At 43.6% G+C, this 21,258-nt stretch overlaps 1 protein-coding gene across 1 annotated transcript; it reads right to left on the bottom strand.

Moving 5' to 3' along the window:
- Positions 1 to 6,321: 6,321 nt before the first annotated feature.
- Positions 6,322 to 18,673, bottom strand: STC1 (stanniocalcin 1). Its single transcript, XM_058550509.1, has 4 exons — positions 18,341 to 18,673; positions 16,198 to 16,340; positions 15,318 to 15,529; positions 6,322 to 9,416 (listed from the first exon to the last, which is right to left on the bottom strand). The coding sequence occupies exons 1-4, from the start codon at positions 18,456 to 18,458 to the stop codon at positions 9,146 to 9,148; spliced, it is 744 nt and encodes a 247-aa protein (XP_058406492.1). The 5' UTR covers positions 18,459 to 18,673; the 3' UTR covers positions 6,322 to 9,145.
- Between the last annotated feature and the right edge of the window lie 2,585 nt (positions 18,674 to 21,258).

The raw sequence follows: 21,258 nt of genomic DNA, 5'->3' as shown, positions 1-21,258 counted from the left end.
GTGCTGTTCAATGAATTTGGGAACACAGATGAGGAACAAGTCTCTGGGGACGAAGGAGGTTTGGAGAATTCCATTTCGGATACATTATGTTTTTGGTGGCTATCATATATCAGAGTGGAGGTATCTAGTTGGATATGTGGAGCTGAAGTGCAGTAGAGTTTTCAAGGGAAATACAGAGTTTTGAAGTTATATTTCACATAACTTCATAATCATGTGTTTACTCATAAACAGGAATTGAAATATGGGAGTAGATGATAGTACCAATAGAGAGTACATATAATGAGAAGAAAGGAGGGGCCAGGATAGAAAGCTGAGAAACTCCAACATTTAAGGGATGGAAAGACGAAGTAGAGACTAAGAGGGAGCAGTTAGAGAAAGAAAAAGTTTTGTCATGGAAAGCCTTTTAAGGAGGACAGAATGTTTATCAGTGCAAATGGTGCAGATTAATCATGTAAGATAAGGATTTTAGATTTAGCAACAAGAAGTATTTTGATCTGGTTTAGAGTCATTTCAGTGGACGTGGATGCCAGACTGTAAAGAATTAAAGAGTGAATGGCAGGCGAGGAAATGAAGAAAATAAATGCAGACATTTCTCTAAAGAAGACTGCTTGTGAAAGGACGAGAGAGAGAGGGTGGTAGCTGAAAGACTAGATGGCTCTGAGAGGAAGCAGAGAGAGAGAGGCTGCTGATGCAGGAGAGAGAGGAATACCTGAAGAGCAGAGATCCTGCATGAGGGGGGAAATGGTTGGGATCTAGAACTCAGGTGGATTCATTATCCTGAGACAGGAAGAAAGATTCTGCATCTTTTGTGACAGAAAAAATACAAAAGCATAGATGTGGATGGGTATAGTGGCAGAGAATAGAGGGATTTTCCATGTGATGGTTTCTATGTTGTCTGTGCAGTAGGAGGCAAGATTTTCTGCTGGGCGTTAGAAGAAAGGTGGTTGGGTGGGAGGTTTGAATTGATTGGAGGTTTTAATTGTTGCTATGGAGAGTGGAAAAGGGAGCTAAACAGGGATGGATAAGAAGATTACCAGACAGTGCTGAGGGTCCTGTTGAGCCTGAAACTGACAAATTTTAAGTGACACCAAATCTATGCTTAGTTTTACGATTTTTTTCTCTAGCTGAGAAGGCAGACTCCAGGGCTGGGATTTTTCCAGTTCAGTGTGACAGAAGACTGATAGGGCAAGCTATCTGAGGGCAATGCAATTGCATGGTTGAAGTGATTAACCATGGGTTCAGGGCTGGGCAGGGAGTGGATGATGATAGGATGGGGGTTGAAAGATCAGGAGAATGTAGAAGGGTCAAGGGCCTGGGGGTGAGGGTAAGGTTTAAAAACTGGTGTAGTCCAAATACATGAGTAGGAGAGCTGTAAGGGAAAGGATGTTACAGTCGGAAGGGGAGATTTTGGATTTAAGATTTCAGAATTGTTCCAGTTTTGGAAAAGGATAATATTCAACATATTTAACTGGTCTGACATGGACAATGACCAAGTAGAGTAAACCGCACACAGCCATACTGGTGTGCACCTCTTGATTCCAGGGTATGGCTAAGGGGTGGAGCTGAGGAAGGATTGAAAGTTTGAGCACTGGATGAAGCATTCCCAAGAATACTGAATTTGTTCAGATTGATGATGTGATTTGAGAATGAAAAGGAAAATCATGAGCCTGTTACCAATATCATCGATAAATGAGAGACAATTCCTGTCAATAGTGTTCCAAGGTATTTTTGTGCTGGATAACAGTGATAAAGAGAGGAAGAAAGTGGTATAGCTAGACGGCTTGTGTCTTAGTCCCTTGGGGCTGCTATAACAGAATGCCATAGACTGGGTGGCTTAAAAATAACAGAAATTTGTTTCTCACTGTTCTGGATGTTGGCAGTTCAAGATCAAGGCATTGGCAGATTTGGTGCCTGGTGAAGGGCTGCTTCCTGGTTCAAAGCTCAATGTGAACCGTCCTCTCACTGTGTGCTCATGTGGCTGAAGGGGTGAGGAAGTTCTCTCAGGTTTCTTTTATAAGGACACTAATCCCATTCATGAGGGCTCCACCCTCATGACCTAATCACCTCTCAAAGGCCCCAACTCCTAATACCATCACCTTAGGGGTTAGGATTTCAATATATGAATTTGAAGGGGGATACAAATATTTAGACCATAGCAGCCCAAGCCTCATTTGGTCATTTTATAAGCCAGTGGCAGAATTATAGTCTGGAGCAGTACTGGGAGAAAGAGGCACACAGACACCACTCGCCAACCTTGACATTTGGAAGAATAAGCAGCCGTTTGAGAAGATTGCAGTGGATAGTGATCTTTGAGAACCACTGGAGGGGCTGTTCAAAGAGAGAGTGAAGATACAGTAGACTGTATTGACCCTGGAATGGGCAGAGTTTGGAAGGAAGAGAGCAGCGGCAGCTTGACTCAGGGGGAAGGGACATAAAGCAATGTGAGAATATGCCAACAGGAGGGGGCTAGATGTTGGAGAGGCTTAGATCTTGAGTGGTGTCTTTGGATGACCATGATATAAGGCATGTAGGTATTAGCAAGCTGCAAGGTTTCCAAATAATTAGTCCTAGCAGTCTCCTAATGGATAGGGGATGGGGAGGAGAGGAGGTCAGGCCAGGGTGGAGGGAGTGAACCACGGCCTGGAGTGATTGTGCTTCCAAGAAATCCCAAGACAGCTGAGCAGGCTGTCATTGGAATTGGTTCCAAGATTTTGACCAAATGTTGGAAACACTGAGAGTCTCTTGTGGGACATATACTGTATCTGGTTTTCCTACAGCAGAGTACACCTGCAGCGTGACTTAATTGTGCTAGAGTTGAGAATAGCATTCTATCCTCAACTGGAAGCCACAAATCCCTTAGCACAGAGTGGGGAGCAGAGATGCATTTAATTGGCAAGCAAGGGTCTGAATTAGTGAGTTCTCAGCTTAACCTGCTGCATGCTGCCTCCAGGTACAGTGTCAGGGAGCACATAGGTCCTCAGTTGATATGTATTCAATAATTGGGCTTCAATTAGTTGTTTGCAAAATAGAGTGATGTGCACTGCTTTTCAGATTTTATGGTAGAGTGGGATGGGCTTAGCCAATATCTCACTCTGGCCCTCAAGTTCTTCCTTGGGGTAAAAAAATCAAAGGACCATGGGGAACACAGTTTATGGCAGAATTTGAGAATAGGGAGGAAGAAATAGTGAACTGAGGGGTATTATAAGAATAACTACAAGACAAAATAACTAAGAATACTGAAAACATGATGTGGCTTGGCTTGCAGATGGTCATATTCCTTCTGTGTTCCAGCTCTCTAGTATGATGTCTTGCACAGACTTAGCAAATATCTAAACATGTTTATTGATGAGTCTTTTGTTGCTCAGTTTACCAGGCGAAAGTAACAGAAAGTGTATACTTTTATCAGGGCTAGTGCTGGAAAGAAATATAGTTATGTGGTATTGTTACAAGCTGGCAGATTTAAGGATACCCAAATGACACCTAGAATTAGTTTCTCTACTCACCATGGCAACATGCCCTCCATTCCCCAGCATACTCTACTATTACTGCTAAGTCCCCAGCATCCTACTGGAGGAAAAGTCATGAATTAGTTGGTGATGGTGGAAAGATTTCCTTCCTTCCTTCCTACCTCTACTCACAAATGCTTAGTGCATGCCAGCTTTGTGTTAAGCACTGGGAATACAAGCATGACTAAGTCCTCTTTCCTTGCAAGCAGTCTGCAGTGCAATTCGCTACAAGCTTGGCTATGCTAGGAAAGGCTTGCCAGGTAACATGGGCTTTGGCGAATGAAAAGGAGTTTGGGGAGAAGAATATTCATTAGAAAGAATGATATGTATGAAGGTAATATGTGAGGGTAATGAGGCAGAAAAGATCATGGTGTCTTTGAGGGAAGAATGAGAAGTTAGCATTGACAGAATCTAGGGTGCATGCTGGAAGGAAGGGCCCAGATCTTTAAGGGCTTAAATTTGAAGTCAAGATGCTTGATTTTTATCTTCTAGGCAATGGGAGCTATTAAAGCAAGGAAGTGAAATGATCATACTTGCAATTTAGCAACATCCTTGTAGTGGCTATGTGGAGGTCTGGAGGACTGAGGAACTGACTCAGTTATGTCGAAACAGTTGGGACCTTGCTACTCAAAGCGTCCTCCGTGGAGAATCAGCATCAGCATCAGTATCACCTAGGAGCATGTTAGAAATGCAGACTTATGGGCCTCACCCAGAGGTACTGAATAATTTTACTGAGATTCCCAGGTGATTTGTACGCACAGTAAATCTGAGAAGCACTGATTCAAGAGCTACACTGATAGCTCTTATGGCATTGATGTAGGCCCCATGGGAGGGATGGCCTGACCTTTTTTCTTCTCTTATATCACAGATTCATGGAACATCCATGATCTTTTTAACACCATTTTTGAAAGACTGATACAAATATAAAAAACATTTTTTAAGTATATTTCAATAACTTGAGAAATTCTATCCTTTTAAGCCATGGCTTTTCAAAACATTTCAGTCCTAGACTGTTAATGTGTAAGTGGATTCAGGGAGGCACACACAAGAGACTATTCTTTCTGTGCTGTTTTATTTCTTAAGCTTGGTGATGGGATGCAGGTGTTCATATATTATAATTTGCTGTTCTTGGTAGGTTGCAATATTTTATCATTCAAATTCATGAAATCTTGATTAAACAGTAATGTTTAGTGATCTACAAAAGGAAAAAGAGCAAGAACCTTCATCCAAAATGGTACCTCAAGACTCATGTCAGAGGTGGGAGTAGAATCTAAATGCTGGTGATAGTATTCATGTAAATGGTAATAGTTACATTTGTTGAGTGCCCAATAAATACTATTTTGGGGGTAATTGCAATGTGCTAGCCACTGTTTTAAGTGCTTTATATATAACTCAATGTTCATGATCACTCTAGGAAGTAGGCCCTATTATTTATCTCTATTTCCTAGGGATATTTTCATAGGTGAAAAAACAAGGTGTGATGTCAGACACTTGGCCCAAGGCCACCGAGAGAGCCAAGGAACTAGCATTTGAATTCAGTTCATGGAAATCCCAGGTCTAAGTTCTTAAACACTACACTATAGTGCAGTATACAGCCTCTCCACATAAATAGATATTGATAGAAGATTGAGGATGAAGGATCAATGTACTCTTTTCCCTTGGCCAGGTCAGAGAAAAGCAAATGTAATACATTTTTGGCCTTGGAGTGACAACTCTTGTGCTATTTGTTAGCTGTCCTGTGCATATCTGATCTTGGGAAAAAGCAATCTGGAGCTAGAAATGAATGATTTTGGGAAAAATGTCCCCATTTGAATTTAAAATATGGAGAAGTCCACTAATTTTAAAAAAATCTCCAACTATATGAGACCTCTCCTTGAAAAAACTAAACCACAGAAGTCCCCCTTTTTCTGTGACTGCTCTTGTAACCATCCTTCAAGACCCATCTAAATGTCTTTCTGCTGTGAATCCTTTCCCTATTTCTGAGATAGAGGTCCCCTCCTTTTGCTTTCATCTCCTCTGCTTGTGATAGTAGCTGACACTCATCGAGCATTGCTGTGCACTGGACATGTTGTAAGCACTTTACTTATCTTATCCTCTTCCAGTAGGTATATGGATAGTTACCACTATCCTCATTTTGCAGAGGAAGAAATGGATGTATTTTGAGATTAAGTAACTCGTCTGACATTGTGCAGTTAATAAGTGGCAGAGCCAGAATTCAAACCCCAGAAGGCTGACCCTGGAGCTGGATCCTCATGACCACAGAGCTATCTCCCTCCCTTGTCACATTGATTCAATAGTCTTTTTCCTCTCTTCTGACTCTTTCTAACCATTCATTTAAAGTATGGAGGGTATCCTGTGAGCTGGGGGCTTTTTCAGTGCTGGGAACACATTGGTGAACAACCACAGGCGCTTCCAGTCTAGGCAAAGGTGGAGGGCAAGGTCTTCTAGACAGTGAGAACAGCATCAACAAAGGCCTGGAGGGGACAGAGCACATGGTCCTTTCCAGAACTCCTGCATGGCTGGAGCACAGAGTTCACGGAGTGGAAGCAAAGGGGAGTGTGACCTGGAGAGCTGAGCAGTGTCCAGGCCATAAACCTTCTTCTGTGCTAGTAAGCAGTGTGGGCGGCAACTTTACTGTGAGGGCAATAGGAGCCTCTAAGTAGTTTTAAGGAAATGGGAAAATGTTGATTTAAACTATATTAATTTACATATTAACACTTAATTAGTGACTTTAAAGAAAGTAATCAGCCATTAACTTCATGTTCATAAAGTCTCATTCAAGAAGTTTTCAAAGAATAACAATGAAAGACATGGGGAAAAAACCAATAAAACGTTAACACTTTATTATTATTATTATTTATCTTAGAAGGAATTCACGAAAGGCTTCATATTATGCTATGGCATCTTTAATTATAAAAATAAGCAAATAAAATAACTTGCATCTGTCATTACCATGATATGTTTCATAACCTTTATATGCACATGGAGCTTAAAAATGTAATTTAACAATAAATAATGACATATACCAGATATGCTCACTGTTTATTCCAGTACTCAGCCAAAAACCTAAATATCATTTAAATTATAAATACATAATGCAAATATAATGGCACAAAAATGTCTAAAGTGCAACCAAATCACAATAGAAGAATCATGCAAACTGGTCTAGGTCAGCCCCGAATCACTCTGTGCAGCAAACACAAGACGAAGCTTTGGAAGTTTACGGGGGAGTTGGAGAGAGTGGGATGGGAAAAGAGAAGCAAAAAACTAGCAACATTGTGAGAACTGCTTCTTTCCGTAGATGTAGATATATGTATTATAGATACATATATGAATATTATTGTGGGGAGAAAAGGGGGGGGGTACCACGGTTTGAAGAGGTCACAGCAAAAAAGAGAATCTACTGGACTGAAGTAAGAGAATTTTGCTAGGAATACTCATGAACTACTTGTTGCATTGGGGTCCTGGCTTAGTGGGTTTGTGAAATAGACACAACACACAAACTTTAGTAGCTTTTCTGGTTTGGAGAAGTCAGCCTTGCTGGGGGGTGGCGGGTGGGCGAGGGAGGGAGGGGAAGAGTCAACTTAGAGTATGGTCTACCTGATTTTCAAGACGCTAAGGCAGTGTCCATATGTTTAGGGACCTGGGGATGGGACAGTTCTGAGTATAAAAATGCTCGTAACAATCTGATGTCAGCACGCTTAGAGGCTGTGTGGGGACAAAGGCAGCAACGCTTGTGCTACTGCTGCTGCTGCTGCTGGGTCTGCTGCAATTGCTCTTGGTCCTTGAGCAGCACATTACTGGTTTTAAAGGCTTTATGGTAAAGTTGTATTGCTTTTCATTTTTCTGGAGATGTGCCCTCCCTCCTCCCACCAGGATCCCTATCACTCAATTTGGTCAAATCTTGAGTTTAGCCTAGTGAGAGTCAAGCACCAATAGTTTCTACCTAAGCGAGTTTGGAGTGGCCTCTACAGTCCTACCCCTACTCCCTTTTCCTCTATCAACATTGACCTTTGGTGGGCAGTGACGCTCATAAGGGACTGTTGGGTTCAAGGACAGTGACCCTGAGAAATTACTGTTGTTCATAGATAGGTTAATCATTTGGCTTTGGTGGTCGCCATCTTGTAAACATCACGCCAGAAATGATCAAACCACCAGCTCTTTTTTCCCTCTTTCTTTCCTTTTTTTTTTTTTTTTTGTGATCCTACAGAGATGGCCCAGCTGCCAGGACTACTTTGGCAGGCAGCGTACTACAGGACAAAAATGTAAGAGGAGTCTATTAAGGCTGGACAGCCCAGGATTATTTATACCCCCTCAGCCCCAAGTCCCCCGAACTAAAGACCCAAAGGCTGATTGACTCATTCCTGATTGATTTAATGGAAAGTCTCCCACCCTATCATCAGTTTGCCAGAGTACCAGGCACCGACGAAAGGCGGCAAGTCAAGAACTGCCACTTCCCAAGGCATAGTAGGCCCCATCACACTCTGAGTGGTCTAAGCCCAAAGGGATGCTCTTTTTGGTTCCTGTAATTCCCAGTTGGATGTGACAGAGCTGTTTCAGAACAGGTCGAAGTCAAGAGTAGCCTCTGGGTTGAGGTGGGCTGGGAGATTAACATCTTACCTGGGGTCCTTCAGATAAACCTGTTGGTTTTTCCTATCTCATACAGGCCCATCTTAAGTTTTGATGTTGCGTAAAACTACTTCTACCCCTTTAGTTATAAAAAAGGCCACAAGGAGCATTTATGTGAATATCTGGAAGTGAGATAGTTATTCCATTCCCAGGAAAAGAAAAATAAAGCTAAGTTACAAAACTAAATCTATATGCAATAAAGTTATTATATACTGCTTCGTTTAAGCAGAGTCCTCTGGAATTTATGTACAGTACATTAGTTTTCAGCTATTTATATTCCACAGTTAGACCTTAAGATTCTCTGGTTTTAAGACAATTGTTAAAGATACTTTTAAAGCTCTGAGCAGTTACAGTACATAAAGATGTTAGCTTTTTGTTTTTCATTAGATGCAAGAAGATGCAGGCTCAAAGTCTGGTTGGAGAGCCAGGCTTGAGCAATTTGGTAAATGTGTTAGAAAGGAAATTAGACACTGGAGGATCAAGACCATAAGACACTAGCTCATGAGAGATCAAGACTTCAAACATGACATTCATATTCGTCCATGGCCAGCACAGATTCATAACACGAATTCCATTCAACATCTTTATGAGCATTTAAGACATGCATTTAAATTAATTTGCTTTTTATCAGCTAACTCTACTGGGGCAACCATTCTAAAGGGCTCCACATCTTCAAATTACAATGACGGGGGAATTACATAAATGTTTTGTGTTTGAGAGTGGTTTGAGGGGAGCTGCGAAAAGACACGGTAGAAGAAAGGGATAAAAGAGGGTACTTTCTCCTGAGGAGAGGCAGAAAGATTACATGTATTCTGTTTGTGGGAATGCTGCCATTGCAGAATGTTGGGATATTGATTACAGAAGCCTAGTTTCATGCAATTTTCTTTAAAGGGGATAGAAAATAAGAACTACTCAAAAAAAATCAAACCAGGCACAGTACACTCAAAGTTGGCGTGGGAACACCCTTAATATGATACTAGTTTGGTGAGGTTGTGAATACCTCTCCCTGGTTATGCACTCTCATGTGAGGTGCGTTTGATATGGGAGGGAGAGGCCACCTCACCTCGGAGGTTCCTGAGGAGGACTTTCAGCTTCTGTGGCTCGTTGGTGCGCCTCCTGTTGAAGTCACCTCGCGAGTGTGTTTGGGCACAGTGATCTGTCTGCAAGATGTGAAAGAGACTGGCCATGTTGGGCCCAATTTTCTCCATCAGGCTGTCTCTGATTGTGCTGACCGTGTCTTCATCACATTCTAGTAGGCTTCGGACAAGTCTGTTATAGTATCTGTATTGGGAAAGAGGGCACGTGCGACAATCATTCAGTAAGAGCAAGGCAAGACCCAGGCTTTCATCGGGGCTCTAGCCAACACCCGTACCAAATGGCCAGACCATACAAACACAAATAGTCCATCAGCTGAAGGTGGCTGTTGCTTCTAATCTTTATGCAACGTCTTCTTAGCTTGAATGCATATGCTTCCTGGATTTACCACACAATGCAAGCCAGCTCTGTTTTCATGTTTAGGGCTCAGGAGATTTAAATCATACTTTGAATAGTAGGCTGACAGTGATGTCTAAAATTTTTGAAACAGAATCATGGAGATAGATGGGATCACAGAGGTCATTCAGTGACTATTTCACCATCTCATTTTACGGAGAAGACACTAAGCTAGGAGAGCTACAGCGACTTGTCTAAGGTCATACAATGCACTGGTGGTAGAAGCAGGACTTAGTCAAATATAATGAGGTGAGCCCAACGCTCAACGCGTAGTAATAGTCATTACACATGAATTTGCAGTTATTTTGATGCTTCTTGGTAATTTTTCCCTTTTCTTGGTGAAGTGTGTGCAGGTGTATGTGTATATGAGTGCATATTCTGACTAAACTCCTATTTTCAAAAGAGGCCCCTGTCTTCAGTGTCTCTTGCATGTTTCTCTTCAGTCTAATTTCCCGAGCATACACTCAGCTAGCCTTGCTACAGGCTATTGACTGACTCCATTTTCAGTCTTCCTTCAAAGAAGATATATTATAGTCAGAGGGCCAAATGCCAGGCAATAAGGATATTTTAATGGAAAGACTGGTGGTCCTCAATGGTCCATGCTTCAGTAATTCCAAGAAGCCTTCTCCCACTGCTCTAGCTTTTGCTGCCCTCTTCCTTTTTTGGACATTTTATAGATATTTGGTTAGCATCACACACGTTGGCATTTGATGGATTAGGGATGGTTTTGCTTTCCTGACTAGACTGTGAACTTATCGAAGGTAGGATTCGTGTCCTTATTCTTTGTGGCCTCATGTGCCAGTGTTATAGGGCTATATTGCCTGCTCACAGTCGATTTGTTGATTTATTTTGTCGCCACTGAGGAAACGGAGCTTTAAAAACATAATTCTCTCCAATAAGTCATGATTCCCAGAATAAAAATTATCTGTAGGTCTGGTAAATTTTACTAAAAACTTTGTGTATGGTATAAATTACTTTCATCTTTGGTGCAAGTTCTTTAAATACCCCAAATACTGCAGCTAAGTGTTATGGCTCAGAAAGGATTAAACTGTCTAATATTTATAGCATATAAATTACTCGTCCTGTTCTTGGGAAGACAGTTCAGGTTATCTTCCAATTTGAGCTGGGATGCATTTTCTCCATGTTGAGATGGCAGTTGTCAAAACCCATTAGCTCTGGGTTCATTAATAAGAGACTCTCCTGGTGACACTGATCTGCAATATTCACATGGAGAGACTTTTCCTCAGAGAAGCCCAAGGATCACCGGGGCCACAAGATCTCCCATGAAAAGGAACCTGTTTATTTTTAACTCACACCTCACAGAGCACAGGATCAAACGTCTTTCTAGAATAGCTTAACCCCCGAGAGAGGTCCTTTCAAGGATGTTCGGTAAATAGAGTGGAACGTGGGTAATGAAGCAAAGCGGTCACCCTTCTGTGAGTGAGCAGAATGAAGCTGGGGACTGAAAGAGAAGTGCTGTGTCTGGGTCTCAGACACAGTCCTGGCTCTACCCCTCCCACGAGGGAGGATTATATCCAGCTGTTGTTAAAATTGGGATTCTCTGGCACAGAAACACATTTTCCAACCCTTTGGAATTATAAAGCACATGAGTCAAAGCAGATCTCACTTGGATGGGGAAATGGGGAGAAAAAAATGGTTTTGGAAAAACTGAGAATAAACTACTTTGTACCAACAGTTTCAGACATCTACATACCCACGTAGACCCCTAGGCATCTCTTTACTCTTGAGTTCTGCTAGGACGTGGATCCCCTGGATCTCTGGGTCTATTGCACAGGGTGATTAGATCCTAGAGAATAAGGTTGCTGACTCCTGACCCCACTGTTCCCCAGTAATGACTTTATTACTTAGAAGTTAACCCTTCCACTTCTAGAAAGATCTATTCACACCAGATGACCTTCCAAGTGGGCTGGAGAAGATTGTCTTTCCTTAGATCAACATCGAATAGCTCTTGTCTGGATGAAGAAGTCTAACACCAGTATGGAAACCAAGCTTCTGTAGCTAGCCTTGCCTCTTGAAGGCCAGATGTGTCCCTCTGGCGCTATTTTGTCAAAGTACCTACTCTCTGTCTCTGAGGGCTCCTATCTTTCCTGTTGCTTTCTCTGCTGGCCCAGATATGACACCTGTTCTTGGCGTTTCTTTACGATGACCCTTGCCAGCCTGACTGCCCTTAGTGACTCCCCCCAAATCTACCTTAGCTTCTCTCAGGGAGCTTTGTTAACTCAACAAGGGCAGGCTAAGAGAGCTCCTTAGAACAGAAAATGTCCATGCCTCTGTCAGCAGCTCCTCCACGTCTGGAGAGCCTGTCAGGCTGCCTTGATGTCAACACTGCTAGCCAGAGTGAGCAATGGGTTAACCCTGTGCCTTCCATTAAGGGCTAGAATATGGCATTGACCTCTGGGATTATGTGGGTTAATGAGACAGACTTTTCCTATCTGTAAGTTACTGAGTAAGATTATGTAAGAGATTACTGTCTTCAGCAAAAATTGGCTTAGCAATTGCCACATATTTATTGTACCAAGTCTTGATGTTACTATAGCTATTGGTAAGATGTGCCTTCTCTTTGAGGAGAGAATGTACACACGTTTAATTGCTGATCACCATGGGGCACATTTATCCCATTCTGCTTGGTTTTCTACTTTTGGATTGTGGATATTTCCTGCAGGTTTTACTGGCTGCCATTTTTGAAGTAGAAATCAAATAGCTTGGCTCAAGGCCACATGAGTTCTAGGCCCAACTCTGGCATTCCCTAGCTGTGTGACCTTCAGCAGGTCACTCCCCTCTCTGGGCCTCTGTCCTTTAATCAGTAAAATGAGCCAGTTAGTCTAGATAGCCTCTATGGTCATCTCCAGCTATGACAGTCTATGTTGCTAGAGATTTGATACACATATTCCTTCTCAATTTAACAAAAAATAGTGCAGCTATGCTCAAGGCCCGTCCTTTGCAGAAAGAGTTAGAACTACTTAAGAAGATTTCTTTCTTCAACTTTTCGGGGGGTGGTGGGATGTGCTGCAAAGAAATGGTGGGCTAAGTGTTCTGATCACCTAGCCTGGAAGGATCTTTTAAAGCATGTTTCTTTCCTCTCACTTTGAAAATTCCATCTCCGACTTTTTTTCTTGGTAAAGAATAAGATCAGATATTCTCCATAGCTACTGTTTCAGCCATGCTTACCCAAATACACATACTGCCTAGGAACGTTCTGTGTGAGGGTTTATAAATAGTCCTTTGTTTCCCTTGATCAATATTATTCTTCTGTTTCCTGTTCCCTATCCATGCCCTAGAGAGTTGGAAGCTTCGTCGGTTTTCCCACTGTGGATCTGGATTGGTCTAATTTCTTCCCAAGCCTCACACTGCCCAGCCTGCCTGATCAATTTTGCCTGATTCCCTCATGGTTGAAAGTGTAGTTTGCAAATTCAGCCAGGGGGACACTCCAGCTATCCTTTCTCTTCTAAGTGCATTTCTCTCATGGAAAACTTCCCTGTTTTGGATCCTGGTCCAGTCACAGGCTTTCAGATTCTCCCAGGCCCAATTCTCATGCTAGATAAGTCACAGGAAGGTGGAATGAACCTGTAACTACTTCCTTTCGCAAATCTGTGCCAACTGGCACAGCTTAGCGTGTCTCTATGGTGGGACAGAGGCTGGGAAAGCAGGATGTTTCAGGAGAGTGAGGAGCTTAAATAGAGCAAATCAAGCCCAGCATGGAACCGGAAATCGCTGCAGTTCTGAGCAGGAATAATATTAGCCAGTTGAAGTGAAATAATTGAAGAAACGTAGAGTTGATGCAAGATTCTAGTCTTCATGGGATGACCATTTTTTTCCACCTTCCTAATAAGTGTGACTCCCCTACGATGAAAGAGGGAGATAACAAGACTCCTTATGACTATTTTCTAAAGGTGGTGAAAAGAAGGCACCTACTGAAAGGAATAATGACCTGATTAAAAACTGTATTACTAGTCTCTTCTTAGATAGGATCCCCAGTCCAGAATCTGTACCATCCTTTCTGCAGGACCTCTCCCTTCATAATGGAAGATGCTACCTCAGTTGAAAGAGAGAGATTAGTATTACCTCAAAATTGGTTACATGCCATAGATCCTGAATTGTCACAGGATCCTTGAAGATCGAAACTTACAATAATGGCTTTGCTAATATCCCCCTACTCACCAGCTACCACATAAACAGATACTTTGTCCCTAGCCCCTGGACTATGAATTCTTTACTTCTTTTCCTTAGGGTAAAGGGAGTCTCCAACAAGTAGCCAGGTGTTTTTCTCCCCAGATGTAACAAGAATCTTCACTGGAGAATTTTAAACCAAGCTCAATATAAAGAGACAGGCCATTGGAGATAAATGCTTGATTTGATTTTCCTGTTTTGAGAAAATCAGTTAAGACTCCATGACAGAGTCACTTCCAAGGACTGAACAAACGATTTTTATAAATTGACAGGAGGTTCTGAAGAGCACTGACCTGTAGTTAAGAATGAATCAGAATTTTTACAAAGTTTTAATGTCAGGGGCCCTAACCTTTCCCTAAGAAGGAGCTACTTCTCCTGTCTCCCAGTTGCGTCCATGTACATGACTAAATCACCAGTGAGCCCCAGGGGTCCTAGGCTGTTGAAGAAGAGGGGCAGCACCTGGCTAGGATTTTAATCAGATAAGTCAATGTTAGCTCTCAGGTGGTTGGAGTAACATGTACAGGACTCATCTTTGTGCATATGTGCAGATTTGGCTGGACAGTCAAGGAATCATAGCACTTCAGGACTGGGAGTCAAGTTTTAGACTGCGGGGCATCACAGTGCACTGAACTTGACCAGCCTGCACTGCCCCTGCCATACCTCCATGCCAGCCTCATCGGCACCTGTCTTAACTTGATCACAGGGCAGGAAGCCCAGGTCTTGCTGGGAGCCTTCCTAGGCCACGGAATGAGGATGTCAGCCCTCATGTGTATTAGGCGTTCACTCTGGGCTGGTAAAGATAGTGAGCCAGCGGCACAGAAAAGCACGATGCTCAAACATTGCTTGCTCAGTAGCTCCGCGTCATGTTAGAATACTAAGACGAGAATGTGGTCTGGGCAGTCACCAGAACATGATTCCATCATTGGACAGAGGAATGGGATAATACAGGCCTGGAAGGGAACATAGGAATCATCTAGTTCAGCCGTTTCACTTTTCATAAAGGAAATCTGTGTCCCAGTGAAGTGAGATGGCTTGCTCTAGGCCACCTAGGGAAATATCTGATTGGGCTTGGGACTGACTCAGAATACATGCAGATTTAAAAGTCTGCATTATGACATTTGACCAGGGTTATCACAACGGGCAATTGTACTGTGCAGGCCATGATTTCAGCCAAATTTGATGTCAAAAGCTTGTTTCCATAAACTTCACAATTCCCTCAGGCTTATGGCGAGAAACTGACAAGGAAAATGCACCCAGGGATGCTGCAGATGAAGCTTTCTATCAGCTGCATGGAAAGACTTTTCCTATAACCATGAAAAAAAAAAATCCAGGCTGCTTAAGCTGTCACAACCGATCACAAACATATTTTTCTTGCAAAAGCTGGGAAGACTGCAAGCTAAAATAAGAGCGTGACTGTGGCGATTTAACCCCTTCTGTGTCTGGCTCTGCCAGCCAACCACTCCCCCCACCCCCCAATTGCAAAAACGTGGACTCATTTCGTACCTGTTGGAGAAGTGATTGGGGAGCTGGACGACTTCAGTGAAGGCCTCGGGGTTCTGCCTGGCGATGCTGCACACGTTCAGCTTGCTGTAGCACTCCTCCTGCACCTCAGCAATCATCCTCTGGAAGGTGGAGCACCTCCGAATGGCGAGGAAGACCTTCGAGATGACCCCGTTGGCGATGCACTTTAAGCTCTCTTTGACAAATGCTTTTCCCTATGAAGGAAGGGGGTAGGAGGAAAAGTTTTAGCTCGAACTGACAAGAGAGGACAGGGCACACAATATATGGAATTTAAGGGGACTCGCTTTGGCGCTGTATCACAGCCCTGCATGTCCTTGCAATGAGAAAACCGTATGCTGTGGCCAGGGTTAAAAAAAATGTCCCTACCCTTAGACTACCTTGAGAACTGAGCTCCATAGAAATGAAATAAGACCAGAGAAGAAAAGAGATGAAGCATAATTGACCACCCTGCAGCTTAAAAATAGCCATCATATGGCTTTGTGTCCTAGGGATTGAGACTTCGATAACTCAAATCAGAAGCTAGAATGCTAGGGTCACACAGTGAGAAGAACTTCTTTGTTGGAAGAATATTTTTATTTCCTCTTGGAGATGCAAAGATTTGCTGCTCACCACCCCTCCCCCACAAGACAGCCTCTGCCAGCATGTTACAATCATGCATTAGAGTGGGTGGGGAGTGTCTTATACAGAACGTATTTCCTGGCCAAAAGTGTGTGTGTTTGTGTACACACGTTGGAGATGAGAATTTAGAGTGGGGAGGCTGAGAAGCAGAGCTGGTTCCCTACAAGACTGGTTCCTAAGAACAATAGTCTAACACACTGTTAAACACAAGCAGCAGTGGGAGCGAGGGTCAAGGTCTTATTACCTGAGTGTCAAATTTAGCAGCACTGTACAGGAAGGATTTACAGATGTCGTACATCCCATCTGTGTCACAGGTGGAGTTTTCCAGGCATGCAAAAGCCCCGCAGCCAACCTGCAGAGCACTGTTGAGGCAGCGAACCACTTCAGCTGAAAGAGACAAATCCATCCAAATGGGTCAAACTGAGGGCTATCCAGAGGGTTCCAGTTGATGTAGTGCAAAATTCAAGGGCAAGGGGTCAGAAGAACCTACCCTAGAAGTCTATGATGGGGCCAGGAGATAGACCCATTCAGAGGGGGTCGGGGGTGAGAAAGAGTGCGGACGGGCAGATCCCTTTTGCTTATGAGAGCCAGAGCACACGAAGGGGGAGGAATGAGTTTTCCCTCTGAGATACATTCTCTTGGTCGCACCATTACACACAATTTTGGTGTCTAGAGAAGTAAGTTGGAGCCTGTGGAAGGCACGTGCTTGAAGTAGCTCTGTAGATTCAAAGGGCATCCCCTAGAGCCTGAAAGCATGGGAAGGCAGAAGGCAAAGGGTAGGGGTCAGGTTTAGGAGGTGGAGGGGCCAAGGAGTCCATTTGGCTTCTGAAAATGCACTCCAAAGGAATAAGGATGGGATTTTAGTCTAAATGGCAGAGAAGAATTGGCTGGGAGTCCACTTGGAGACCTTTCCAATTTAGGGCTTTTAACTTACCTTCATAGTGGCAGAAGGGAATATGATCTGTTCATGTCTCACCCCAACCCCCACTATAGGACAGTGCTGAGAGGTATGCATAATCTCTCTGATATTAAAAGCCATTTTTTTTAAAAAGAGAAACACAGGTGTGGAATAACAAGGCCAAGGCACCCCTTGTGCAAGACCTGAAGAAAACCGCAAAGAACTGGCGTGAGGCTTTCTACATTCTCGATAAGATCTCCCGTAAAAGTAATTTCTCTCCTACAGAAGGGGGGTGTTCTGGCAGGCAGCTAGGCAAGAAATAATCTGCAGCCTTCATACCATAGGATTCTCCTCTGAGATCAAAAGCATGGTTCAGTTAGGCTTCCCCTCCCCCTCCTACTACTCGCAACCTCTGGGATGTTATAAGTCATTTCCCTAATTATATATTTCCACGGGTTCAAATTATAACTTTGCTTTAAGCAGTTTTAATATGCATTAGGGTTGCTATTGTTTTAGGCAAGCTCGAATTGTGAATCACTGCATCTCTATAGCAACTAAGTACAAAAGGAAGTGAAGCAAAGCCCTCCTCTCGGCAGGGACCTGTGCTTTTCCGAGGGGAGCATGGTCTGCAGCATTTGGACACCTGCGATCCCCTCTTTGCTGACGGTTGGAGGAGAGAGGGCAGTAATGGGAGAGAAGCAAGCTGGGCCAGTGAAGTCAAAAGGCAGAGGTGTCAATGCGGGCTTCCTAAGGACTCTCTTCCTATAGAGGCCAAGATAACACACAATTAACTGCTCCAGGAGTCAGGACTAAAGTGAGACCTTCCCCTCAGAGAAACAGCTGCTACATTTCACAAATGCTCTTTTTCAAGGGGCTCTCTGGCCATGGGCTGCATCAGTGACTGAATGGAGGCAGAGAGAGCGGGGAGGGAGAGAAGGAGCAATTCGGGGGTGGGATGTGTAGGGTTTTCTCTGAATCTGCCCTGCATTTGTCAGACTTGAGGGCTATGGTTCCGTAGACCAGTCTGCAGAGGCAGCTTTCCGTGTGTTCTCTGAAGGGGTAGGGAAGTCAAGTTATGGGGTCTTAAGGGTGAAGGAAGAGGGAGAGTATTAGACAAATCATGTCTCACCTTAAGATCAGCTTCAGCTTCTGGAAAGTAGGGAGAGCGCTTTGAAACATGCCAACATTCAAGTCTTTCCCCCGCCCCCTCCCCCCCAAGAGGGTACGTGCCAGATTTCAGGCAATCAGGCTAGGCTTATGCAATGAAATACCCTCAGCAGAGCGCCCAGCTTCTTCGTTAGTTGCATGCAATTTATTAAACAAAGGAGCTCCACTTCCTAAGGCTATTGGATTACACTGGCAGTTTATTGCCATTAGGCATGAAGCATATTTATTATCAAGATCAGCCGTCACAGACACAGTTGCAAAAGCGAGAGGCAAATGAGGACAGCTCTTTGGGGGAGAAACCGGTCCTGGGTTTGCCGCTTACCTGAGTTCTGGGCTGCCACCCGGGATTTCCTGGGGCTCACAGAATCATTCTGCTCCGCCTCATGGGCTGCAGAAGCACTGATCACCAGCACCAGAAGCACTGCTGAGTTTTGGAGCATTCTCTGAGAAGTTTCCGCTAAGTTGTTGGGTTTTTTTTTTTTCCTCCCCCCCTTTCCTCTTTCCCTCTCCCGGCTTGAGTGAAGATGTGGATCTGGATACACTGAAAGCGTAGGTGAGGATTTGATGAGGATTTTTTGCTGATGCTGATGCTGCTCCTGCTGACGCTTTTGCTGCTGCTGCTGCTGCTGCTGCTGCTGCTGCTGCTGCTGCTGCTGCTGCAGTGGCCGCTTCTTGCACCTCTGGCTTTTGCAAACTGGGGGCCCAAGAGCTGTACCCAGGGATTTTATAGCCGTTCTTATCGGTCCTCAGGATCAGGGACCAATCAGATCCCTCAACTGGTCTGGCTAGCCAATCGGAGGGCACGCTCATTGGGCTGGAGCTGTTTGACTTCTTAGAAATATTTTCCAGCAAATTAAAAGTACCTGCTGCCAATGTTTTATCTGTGTATTGACTGTGTGTGCACAGATATGTGAAACAGCTCTTTTCACAGAATTAGGAGATAACTTTGTATTGATTGAACTAAATGAAAATCGTATGAAAATCTCAACAAGGTGCTTTTGGAAATCTGTCCCTCTTTTTCTAAAATGAGCTAGTGGGAGGAAATGGGCAGCCTCGGCAGAATGGGGAGTGTGGTCTCTTTGGAGTCTAATTTAACCTCATCGCAGCAGTTTTACTTTAATTTTAACAGCACATTCTCCATGTTGTGAGCTACATACACAGCACCTCCCCATCTTGTCAGCATATACAGGGTCAGAGGTCTGTGATGCACTTTGGTTGTACGTGGGCATCCCGGGTTCTCACTCACATATAGGAGCCCTGGGAGAGGAGCATATATGAGGGGAAGGGCCCCGGCTGTGGCAGCTCTGACCTGAGGCCCCAGTTCCCTATTGATTAGCTCTATGATCCTGGTCAAGTCCTTTAACCTTGCTCAACCTCTGCTTTCAAATCTGTACAATGTCAAAGTTGGAGTCCAGCATTCCTTACGCCTATAAAACCATGATTCTCTAGTAACTTAAATGAACCTTGACTCCATCTTTTTAGTTACTCCATCTTTGCAGGATTGCAAACTCCAAAAGTGTTAGTTGCCATCGGTACACACATGCACACCTACACACACTGCACTCAACAGGGAGACATCACGAATGCCTGAAAATTAATAAACTGTGTATTCAAGCCCAGCAACTTCATAATCACGTTGAAACAATAAGCTGGCTGAAGCAAGACTAAACCTGCTGGGTAAACCAGTTCATTTCTTGGAGAGGAGGGGGCGGGCAGGACTGGGGAGAAGGGGTAGGAAAGGACCAAAATGTGTAGGAGAGAAGACTGATAAGCTCTAGACTTAACAGGAAAATTACAGTGGCATCACAAATCCTGCCTAGTGTAGAAGTCCACATTTTCTTGTAAGTGGGCTGTAGGCAACACTGAGGCTTGTCCCTAACTTGTAAAGAAGGCTAATGATCCAGGAGAGGACTTATCAGGGTAGAAAGGGGATCATTTAGAGCTGGGGTGAAGTGAAGGGATTAAGAAAGAAAACCTTTAAAAATTTTCAGGAGGTTAATAAGAAAGGGCCACGGGAGATTCACACAGACAGAGGCAGGAAAGAAACAGAGCCAGTGGTTTCAGTTTAAATCCTAAAATCTTCAAAGGTTGAACAAAAAGAGCGCCAACTCTATTAACCACAAACCAAGAATGAGCTTTATATGTATGTGGGGAGTGGGCTTGCTGAGTGATTATAGCCTCCTTTGCAAAAAAGAGTTGTTTGGAAAGCATGAAATTTGCTAGGAAAAGGACTAGAGGGAATGAAGGATAAAGGACATATCTAAAGGAAAGAAAGGGAATTTTCAAATTTCCGTTAAATAGTAAGTACATTTCAATTTAGATAAACTGACAGTATCAGTATTTCCCAAGTACCTTCTGGGTGGTGGGGGGTGAATGGGGGCGGGGAAAAGAGAAGAGATATAGGAAAAGGAAAAGGAATGATTCTTGACTTTGAGGAGCTTGCAGTCCAGTTAGGAAGATGGTCAACCTCTGTCACATTTCCTGAAGGTTCAGGATGTCAGGACTTCGCATGGGGGAGAAAGGCATGGTCAACATTGGTTAGAGATGTGGAGAAGGCGTCATGGAAAGATCTTCAAGGAAGGATCAGTGCGGGAGAGATGTGGACTGCTGTTATTGCTTTTTAAGAATTTAGGAAAAAGCCATGATGTTTCATTTTTTAAAAAGTTTGTGTTCTGGAAAGCTCAGAGGTCATTTTTATTGCTTTAGGCAGGAGCGGTTAGACGTATGGCAATGCAATACAGTAGTTCAGTCTTCTGTTCTAGAAGGAAGACAAGAGGACAGATGCATGTGTTTTCTCCCGAGGATCTTCATGTCTGTTCTTCAGCATTCTCTACCTCCTTAGCCAGTTTTCATTGTTAAGGCAGTACTGTTTGTTTCTCTTGCTGGACTTGCCCCATGTTGGTCTATTGACCTTGTAGGATGATGACTTACTTCCCACCATCCACATTCTTTTTCCCACTCTCTGGTGCTCCTACCAGAACACATTGTCCCCCAAGTGTCAGGATGTGTTTTGTGTTTTCTCTGATGTCGATTTATTGGTCCTCCTTATACTGTTCATTTGCTATCTTGTGCCTGGAGGCTCACTGCTGGAGTGCCAAGTGTCTCACTGTGACAGATAAGCTGTCATCTGAAGAAATCCAACAGTGGTCAGCCACATTGGTTTGCATGTAACTAGTGTGAGCATCAAGTGCATTTGAGGACGTCAAAGGAGGGAGCTGACGTCTAAGTAGAAATGCCTAA

Source organism: Diceros bicornis, chromosome 11 (genome assembly GCF_020826845.1).
Source record: "Diceros bicornis minor isolate mBicDic1 chromosome 11, mDicBic1.mat.cur, whole genome shotgun sequence".
NCBI lineage: Eukaryota > Metazoa > Chordata > Mammalia > Perissodactyla > Rhinocerotidae > Diceros > Diceros bicornis.
Note: the sequence above shows the minus strand (reverse complement) of the source record. Positions and strands in the feature narration are given on the sequence as shown.

Excerpts from the sequence above, each read along its gene's own strand:
- STC1 (XM_058550509.1), bottom strand. The coding sequence starts at position 18,458 with ATGCTCCAAAACTCAGCAGTGCTTCTGGTGCTGGTGATCAGTGCTTCT. Across the intron at positions 16,341-18,340 it reads GGTGGCAGCCCAGAACTCAG|CTGAAGTGGTTCGCTGCCTC; the intron begins GTAAGCGGCAAA and ends TGTCTCTTTCAG. Across the intron at positions 15,530-16,197 it reads CTGCTAAATTTGACACTCAG|GGAAAAGCATTTGTCAAAGA; the intron begins GTAATAAGACCT and ends CTTCCTTCATAG.